Source organism: Hyaena hyaena, unplaced genomic scaffold (genome assembly GCF_003009895.1).
Source record: "Hyaena hyaena isolate Hyena2069 unplaced genomic scaffold, ASM300989v1 scaffold_367, whole genome shotgun sequence".
Lineage (NCBI taxonomy): Eukaryota > Metazoa > Chordata > Mammalia > Carnivora > Hyaenidae > Hyaena > Hyaena hyaena.
In genome coordinates, this window is record NW_024081002.1 from 129,430 (window position 1) to 139,133 (window position 9,704).

The 9,704-nt window shown below is 48.8% G+C and overlaps 1 protein-coding gene across 1 annotated transcript in view; it reads left to right on the forward strand.

Annotated features, from left to right (window-relative positions):
- The window catches only part of PLPP4 (phospholipid phosphatase 4), a 120,944-nt gene extending 111,671 nt beyond the window's left edge, over positions 1 to 9,273 (forward strand). Inside the window, exon 7 of the mRNA XM_039250444.1 lies at positions 8,725 to 9,273. Within this exon, the coding sequence (XP_039106375.1) occupies positions 8,725 to 8,924 (200 nt within the window). The 3' untranslated portion in view covers positions 8,925 to 9,273. The remainder of the gene's footprint in view (positions 1 to 8,724) is intronic.
- The last annotated feature ends 431 nt before the right edge of the window (positions 9,274 to 9,704 follow it).

Here is a 9,704-nt window from a genome sequence, read left to right on the forward strand (position 1 = left end):
GGCCTTCACGTAGCGAACTTGTCCTAAAACCCAAGACGTGAGGTTGGCCTCTCTGAAATATTTCTGGTCTCCATTGATTTTTTACTCATTACCTTGCTATGGCTGGTGCATCATGGGAGGATGAAGAATCGCAGTCCTCGGCTTTATGGAAGTGATGGACTCATGACACAGCTGGTACATCCAAGGCATCAGACCCATCTCATCCAACTGGCACACGAAGGAACTTGGAGCAATAGATGGAGGATATTAGTGCTCTGTGGGCTGATGGGAAAGTGAAGCAAGAGAATTTATGTTCAGTGACATTTAGGGCCATACTTGAGCGATGAACCAAACTGTCATGGTGGACCTCCATGACATTCAGGCAAAACTGAATGTACATGGTACATCGATGTACATTGGTACAGCTCATTGATGTGGGTCAAGTACCAGTTCACCTGGGCCTTCATCTGTTCAGTTTACACCCCAGAATCAGCCAGGAGAGGAGTGTGCCTTTCCTTGGATTCTTTTAATGGGCTCTGAAATGAGTCCAGCTCATTTTTACCTGAATTCCCTTTTTTGAGGCCATCTGTCACTCTCTACACCAGCAGCCTCAGCAGGGGAGGTGACCACTGTACCTCCCAGGAGACATTTAACAATGTGTGGAGGTGTCTTTTTGGTTTGTACAATTGGGGGTGGTAGTAGTGGTAGTTGCTACCAGCACCTAGTGGGTAGAGGCCAGGGATGCTGCTACACCGCTTACAATGTACAGGGTTGTGTCTTCTCCACACAAAGGCCTATCCAGCCCCAGGTGGCTGTTGCTGAGGTTGAGAAACCCTGACCTACAGGTTCCTTAGCTCCTTTTCCTCCCCCTTATTATATGTTGAGAAGCAGTAGTGTCTGAGGTGCCTGCGTGGCTCAGTCAGTTGAGGGTCCAGCTCTGGCTCTATGCTGAGTGTGGAGCCTGCTTAAGATTCTCAATACCTCTCTCTCTCTCTCTCTCTCTCTCCTGTTTTCTCCCCCCTTCACATACACTCTCTCTCCCCTCTCTGTCTCTCTAAAAAAAAAAAAAAGCAGCAGTGTTCAATGAGTGGGAAATTTTATTCATTAAACACTCACTTATTAAGGGAGTAATCAGGGAGGCCTCCAAGATTTCCAGCTTGGAGGAGGGATAGACAGTGTGGGGGTGGGTGTTTGAGGCCGGATGCCCAATGGAGATAAATAAGCTGTTGTTTTTCTTCACAGACTGAGCCTGCCCAGTACCTGTGGGCAGGGCCATCCATTATGATGCGAATTCACATGGAACCCCACAGGCATCAGCAAAACCTGAATTTCTCTCATTATAGATATTAGTTAACAACATTAGTATGATGCGATTTTTATGAGTCCATTTCAATTTTGATTTATACAACCACGCCTAATGTAGAAGTACGTCACATTATTAGATTACATATTCTTATCCAACAAAAGTCCGTATTCCCAGATGCCTGACTCTTTTCATTACCATGGTTCTTTTTTGTTATCAACACCTTTCTTGTCTTTTCTGCCTTCCCAGCTCCGCTCCAAATATACGAGCCTGTTGTTTTATTAAGTGGAGAAAATGGAGGACACACGCCATGGCAGGAAGGGGCCTGTGAAACATTTAGCAGGATTTTTTCAGAGGTAAACCCAGCTAGATGGGTGGCAAATCTCTGTGTGGCTGAAGTTCTTCATGTCTTTGTGAGCTGCTGGCACTCAGGTCAGCCGGAAGCCACAGAGTTCCATGGGAGACACTAACTACAAACCCAGCACCTTGTAAAGAGGTTTACCTTTGTGCTTAGCCATGTGTTTTCAAGAGTTGAAACTTATGGAATTCCCATGCTGAGAAAAATATATGTGGAGAAAAATATAAAGAAGGAGAAGAGCATCTTACTGAACTCCCGTCTGCCTCAACTCCGAGTCTTGTGTGTTCATGATTTCTAGTCAGTGGAGAATTACAGCTGGGAGTGGCAGGAATGTATGGTTTGTTATGTGAATGGGCGTAATAGTGAGCTCCCACTGCCCTCAGGTTTCTGTATCTGGATCCAGGCTTTCCGTATGTGACTCCACCTTTGCCGGAACCTTCCAACCAACACTGGTTTCTTTATTTTTTTTTTTATTTTTTATTTTTTTTAATATTTTTATTTATTTCTAGGAGAGAGAGAGACAGCATGAGCAGGGGAGAGTCAGAGAGAGAGGGAGATAGAGACTCTGAAATAGGCTCCAGGCTCTGAGCTGGCAGTCAGCACAGAGCCCGACGCTGCGCTTGAACCCACGAACTGCGAGATCATGACCTAAGTGAAAGTCGGACGCTTAACCGACTAAGCCACCCAGGCGCCCCCAGCACTGGTTTCTTTAATCATAATGTCATTCTCAGCAGCTGTGCCTGCTGTGTGGTGTTTCATTCTAAGAAAGAGCATCTCCCTTTCTTTGAATGAAATACAGAAAAATGGGTCTCTAGGGGAGAAAGGGTCCTTCATTCCCACCCAACCCAAGGTTAGGAAGCATCCTTGGCAGTCACAGATGCCATATCTGAGTGGGCTGGAGTTTTCAAGATGGCGGCCACTCCTTCACCACGTTTCCCTTATTGGGCTGTGAAGGGTCTGTGATTTGAAATGAATTTTTGTGTAGTTACCAGACTTGCGATTATCAGATGTGAAGATGAGGCGTTTGGGAGGTGGGGAGCACTTTGCTGGACTGTTCATGTGTCACACTAAAAAATGAGGAAGAGGTTGCTACCTCTGCCCTCCCCCTCCCCCGCCACCCACCAAGTACACATAGGTGAGGGATGCACACTGTTATCCAGTTGTTTCCTTGGGCTGCCAGAAGCAGTCTCTGAGCAAAGTGACTTGAAAAAGAGCCCTTGGAAACATATTACTCTTCCTACCAGAACCTTCCCAGCCTTCCATAGAACGGAAACACTGATATTCTCTCATGGATGTCCTTGGTCTGGAGTGAACTGATCTCAGCTCATTTCCCCCACTGCCGGCTGCCCTCTGTAGTGGGGTCTGCATTCACACTCCTCATCAGCTGCCGCACGTTGATCGGGGTCTGGGAGCCTCCGATCCTCGATGGCTTATGAGTCTGCCCATCTCTGCCTTCCTACCCTAGGTGCCCTGCCGGAGGGCCAGAGCAGTCTGCAGCCCCCACTCCCTCCCATCAGAACCCACTGGATGGTGCTTTGGGGCCAGGCCAAAGGGAGTGTGAGTCAGGGCCTCCGGGTTAGCCTTGGCCTTCCCCATTGCTCAGGTCCCAGGGAAGACGGATGTTGGTGCTCAAAAAAGGCTCGCTTTTCACTTTTTACTTTTTACCTTGCTTTACTTCACTCCAGGTGAAAGCACCCCTCTGCATTCTCTGATTTTCTCTGGTTTCTTTTGTGGGCTCTGTGTTCAAAATGTTTCTAGAATCCAACTTCCTCTATAGATGTGGCTTGTTCCCTTCCCCCTCCTGACCTTGGCTCAAGCATTACATTCTGGCTGAGGACGTCTTACGCTCGTCACTCTGTTGATATTGCAGTCCTTCCTCCGTGCTCCCTAGTGCTCTCATCTTGCTCATTTATCACTGCCTGATGAACTAAGTAGTTTATTATGTATTGATTATTGTCTGTCCTTATCCGCTAGAACAGAAGTCTGCAGACTTTTCTGTGAGGGGTCAGATAGTAAATATCTTGGGCTTTGGGTAAGCCATACAGTTTCTGTCACAACTCTTAGATTTGGCTGCAGCAGTGTGGAAGCAGCTACGGACAAAATATAAGTAAATAGTTGTCCTAGTTTGTGAACTCTGCATGAGCGTCTAATATCCACGTGGGCAGAGGTTTTCGTCACTCTTGTTGGCAGGGCGCATGGTAGGTACTCATGTTAGTTTCCTAGGGCTCTTGGAACAAAGCTCCACGAACTGAGTGGCTCACAGCAATAGAAAGCGTCTCACAGTTCTTTCTGGAGGCTGGACGTCCAAAGTCAAGGTGTGAGAAGGGCCACACTCCCTTTGACACCGATAGGGTAGGATCCTCCCCGTTCCAGCTTCTAGTAGCCCCAGATGCTCCTTGGCTCATGGCAGCATAATTCCAATCTGTACCCCCAGTGTTTTCCTTGTGTTTCTTCACATTCTATTCCCTCTGTGTGTCTGTCTTTGTGTCCAAATTTACCCTTTGCTCAGAACGCCAGTCATACTAGGTTAGAGCCCATCCTCATGATCTCATTTTAACTTGATGATCCCTGTAGAGTCTATATCCAAATAAAGTCACAGACTGCAATTAGGGCTTCAACATATCTTTTTCTTTCTTTTTTTTTTTTTGCAGGGTAGAGGGACACAATTCAGCTCATAACAGTGTCCAGTGAACGTGTGAATGAATGATTTTAACTAAATCGTGTTCCTTTCTTACTAGTATCATGTTTTTCTTCACACTGGATGTATTAAAATTAACGTTTCCTCTGCAAGTTCTTTCCCTTTAAAAATGAACCAAAAATTTACACTTCACCCATTCATTCACTCATTCAGCCTCTTGTGCCCGTGTGCCAGGCATGTTCCCCACTTGGGGATACGGTACTGAGAAGGACGGACCCAGAGGCTGCCCTTCCGGCGTCCAGCATGCCAGAGAGATCATGCATCCTCTGTGCTATGAAAGTTCTTTCATAGAAGCTCAAAGTCACAAAAACAGGAAGCTTCAATCCACAGTTCCACTGCGGCAGAATGGCAGAAGCCATCATGTGTGGGCTTGTTGAGTTTGTCAGAGCTGAGTTTTACCCTGGTGTCCTGGGTTGTAGAGCCCAAGGCATACAATGTCCCAAGTCAGGCCAGCTTAGTGAGCTTGGATGTTGCCATGGCAACAGAGAGGGAGGTGTTTGCTCCCCCAGGGGGCTTGACAGCACATCTTCTGAAGCCTTTCTGCTTATTTGTGTCGGTGCAGGTGACCACGGCCAGTAAGTATGTCGGCATTTTCACCTGCCAGACCCAGAAAGATCCTGTCCTGTTCTTTGACCTCGTGAGAAGGGGATGGGAGTCCTGCCCATTTTATGAGTAAGATTCCGATCCGGGTTGCCTGATGCAAAGTCTAGCCCCCTTTCTACGACCATTGGAGCCCATCTGGTGTTGTGTCCCTTCCCCTGACTTTCTAAAGAGTTTTGTTGAAGTATAATTCATAACTTATAATTCGTTCCCTATAAAGTGGTTGTAAGTATATTCAGAGTTGTGCAGCCATCCATCACCACTATCTAATTCCAGGAAATTTTCTTCACACTGGAAAAGAAACCCTGGCCTCTGGCTGCCACTAATCTTTTTTCTTTTTCAGTGGACTTTCTTATTCTGGGCCTTGCACATGCATCACATAGTATATGTGGCTTTTGTGGCCGGTCACGTCGATTCTTTAGTGCATCCTATTGGTGTTGTTCAGCACACATCAGTTCACCAAACATTTACTAATAACTGCTGGGCTCTGGTACATGAAGATGAGGGAGGCCATCAGGGGGAAGCCAGCACTGATGGTGGGTATGGGTTAAGAAGTAACCGGGGCGCCTGGGTGGCTTAGTCGGTTAAGCGTCCAACTTTCACTTAGGTCACGATCTCGCGGTTCGTGGGTTCGAGCCCCGCGTTGGGCTCTGTGCTGACTGCCAGCTCAGAGCCTGGAGCCTGTTTCAGAGTCTGTGACTCCCTCTCTCTCTGACCCTCCCCTGCTCACGCTGTCTCTCTCTCTCTCTCTCTCCTAGAAATAAATAAAGCATTAAAAAAAAATAAAAAAAAAAAAAAGATATACACTCATGGTAGCCCAGAAAGCCACTGGGGTCCCTGGTCCCTGCTGAGGGTCCGTGGTACCTGAGGGTACATGGAATACCTCATGGTCAAAGTATTTTTTAAAAATGTTTTAAATGTTTATTTTAAAAGAGAGAGGGGGAGACAGAGAAAGAGAGAGAGAGAGTGCCAGGGGAGGAGGGGCAGAGAGAGAGGGAGACAGAATCGGAAGCAGCCTCCAGGCCCTGAGCTGTCAGCACTGAGCCCAACACGGGGCTTGAACTCACAAACTGTGAGATCATGACCTGAGCTGAAGGCAGATGCTCCACCGACTGAGCCACCCAGGCGCCTCCTTTTATTTTTTAATTAATTCATTAATTAATTAACTCTGAGAGAGAGCACAGGTGTGAGCTGGGAGGGGCAGAGGGAGGGGAGGGAGAATCCCAAGCAGACCCGGCGCTGTTAGCATGGAGCCGAACTCACAAACGAACCGTGAGAGCATGACCTGAGCCAAAATCAAGAGTCAGTCACTTAACCGGCTGAGCCACCCAGATGCACCACCCCCCCCGCCACACACACATTCTTTTAAAGTTTGGAATGCCTCGTGGTCAACTTATGTCCTACAGAATTAAGGAGACACCACTAGAGAAAAGATCGTTCTTTTTGGTTACCCAAATTTGCCAAGCCCCTTCCTTCTTTGTTCTGCCTGGAAGACTGCAGGGGCCCTCCCTGTCTCCACTGCCCGCCTCCCCTGGGTCATGCCTGCTTATCCTGCACGGCCGGCTGGTGGGTCATGGCCTAGGTGAGACTCACCCTGGTGTAGACCAGCCCAGGCTACTCCACTGGGCCATCTCACGGACCCGCCTTCTCCTTCATGCGGATGCCACAGCTGCAGCTCACTGATGCGGCTGTCACTGGTTAGTGTCCGTCCGGCCCCTTAGGACTGCAGATGTGTACGATTTGTTCAGCCTTGTCCTCTAGCACTGGACATCATGCCTGCCCCCTGGGACCCGTGTGGTACATACACATGGCATTGATGCTGAGTAAAGGGACTCCAGTATTTTGTACTTTGGGGACACCAGGATCCATTTAATTCCCCTTTTGAGCCCACTGGTCCCATGCGACCCTATTTAGGGTAAAATCAATCCCAAGTGGTGTTTCCCTTAATAAAAGTCTGCTTGTCCGCTGCCCGCTCTTCTGTCAGCACATGCCCTGTAGGATGTGAGTGTGGTTTCATCAAAATAACAACAGCCCACTCGAGGCACTTGACAACGATGTCCCTCATAAAGGTAGTCCTTTTTCGGCTCTCCTTCACCGCCTTTGTAATAAAGCCCCAAACGATTTTGCTGAGAAGGCGGCTTGCCTAGACTTTTCGTTGCCCTTGTTTTTTCTGATGACTCTGGCGGACCTGTGGTACCGCTCTCCGCTCTTTTCATGACATGGGAAAACAGCACGGGTAGGACTTGTCACTGCCAGGGAACCAATACTGGGGACGATTTGACATCTCATGGACCGTGGTGCACCCAAGGGGACGTGTCGTGCCCCAGAAAGTGGAAAGCCAAATGACGTCATCTGTGGGGTTTGCTGTTTGGTCCATTCAGTAGTCAGCACTCAAATGAAGACGTCTTGGGTCATTTCACACCCTAATAATAATACCCCCAGAGGACTGTTCCCTGGGGTTAGACAGAAAAACAAAACAATAGTGCGACTCTCCAACCTTGAGCCCTTGAGTCCTGGCACCTTTTTAGAGGCTGCTGGTCACAGGCAATGTGAACAGCTTCTCCTTTTGAGGAACTTGATTTAATTTTGTTGATTATGCTTTGTGAGCCCACTCAACACTTCATGATGCTGTCGGACTATAAGAGGTGTGTGCAGTCCATCAGGATAGTAAATGTGGAAGTGGAAACCTCCAGGCAGCTCCAGAAGGGTCCGGGCTCTTTTTGGCAAGAATAATCTACAGAAGCAGTTTAAAGTGCCAGCATGCACATATCACACATACACACACCAAATGAGGGGTGTCGGGGCGGGCTGCTTTCACAGGGTCGCTCTTGGGCATCAGCTGAATGCCTTTTTTTTTTTTAATTAAAAAAAATTTTAGTATTTATTTTTGAGAGAGAGAGAGAGAGGGAGAGACCGTGTGAGCAGGGGAGGGGCAGAGACAGAGAGAGACACAGAATCCAAAACAGGCTCCAGGCTCTGAGCTGTTAGCACAGAGCCTGACATGGGACTTGAACTCATGAATTGCGAGATCATGACCTGAGCCAAAGTCGGATGCTTAACCGACTGAGCCACCCAGGTGCCCCCAGCTGAATGCCTTCTTAGCCGGGGCTGCCCCCATGGTAGAGGTGTCTGTTGTGCCTGCAGATGCTGGGTTTTTTTGTTTTTGTTTTGTGGGTTTTTTGCCTCCTCTCTTCCCCTTGGCCCTTCAACTTGATGAGATGTTGGAGGGATTGGGATTCTCACACCAGAGATCTGTTGAGCTGGCGATCCTGGTGTATCATAAAATGTTCTCCTCACTTTGTGACTCAGAAGGTTCATTTCTTCCCTGGAAAATGACTTACACGAGGCAAGGACTGCATGCCCCGCGGGTTTCTGTAGCCCAGCAGCAATACTGCCAGTCTCTAGTGGGAACTTGCCGAACAACTGGAAATCACAGGTATCTAGATCCTGTACAGGTGGCTGGACCTCTTCCAGCGTCTAGAATTGATTTTAAAATTCGAGAATGCAAATCTGAGTTCATGCAATACTCAAACACATACTAAAGACATCAGAGGGAATCAAGAGAACATTTTACAGGGATCTGTGGGTTCTAGAAACAAAAAGATCTGTAGAGGCCACCCCAATCTGCACCTCCAGCAAGATTTCTCTTTCTTTTAGTCTTTCTGGGGGTCCACCAAGCAAACCAGTCACCGCAACAGCGGGAGGAAAGTGCTTTCTGGAAAACGTACCTGGCCACATGACAAACGCATCGTAACACGTGTCTCCTGTTTCGCTCTTTATGCCTAGATTCGTTTGTGGGTGGCGTCATCGGCCTCATTTTTGCATACATTTGCTACAGACAGCACTACCCCCCTCTGGCCAACACGGCTTGTCACAAGCCGTACGTCAGCCTCCGAGTCCCGACGTCGCTGAAGAAAGATGAGCGACCCACGGCGGACAGTGCGCCCAGCATGCCCCTGGAGGGCATCACCGAGGGCCCCGTATGACTGCGGCCTCGGGAGGATGGACGCTGAGCCCCGGGCACGCTCTCCCACCCCGGCCTCCTAACGCGGTAGAAGAGGTTTGCTGTAGTGCGGTGTTCATCATCTGCCCCTCGAAGCTATCCCTCCGCTTCCATTTTGCCGATGGTGTTCCTGCTGCCTTCATGCCTGCTTTCAACTTTCTTAAGTGTGCAAAGGAAGGACGCAGGGACAGTCTCTGGGAGACGCAGGGCAGGAGGCGGCAAGGGGAGGGCGGGTGCAACTCGGTCCATTCCTTTATCCGAAATGTCTGCTGTGAGAGCCACCGTCCTGTGTTTTCATGGTCGTAAAACATAATAAAGCCTCCAACCTGGAAGACGTGGTGTTGGCTGCCCAGGGCAGCAAAAGTCATTCAAAGACGTGTGTTTCACACCCGAGGCCAGATGGGCAGCTGGTCCAAAGCCGGTTCGGGCTGTAGATCATGCCGGGTGCAGAGCTTAGAAGCTTTCTGACAAGTCAGCTTATCATAGCGTACATCTCTGAGACGGCGCTGAAGCTTGGGGCTCCGGCCTCAGCCTTTCCAGGGTTCTTTTGCTTTTTTAAGTATATTTATTTATTTTTGAGAGGGAGAGAGAGAGAGCAAGCAAGCAGAGAGAGGGAATCCCAAGCAGGCTCCACGCGATCAGTGCAGAGCCTGATGCGGGGCTCAAACTCACGAACCGTGAGATCGTGACCTGAGCGGAGGTTGGATGCTTAACCGAATGAGCCACCCTGGCACACCTCCAGGGTTCTTTTTTTTTTTTTTAA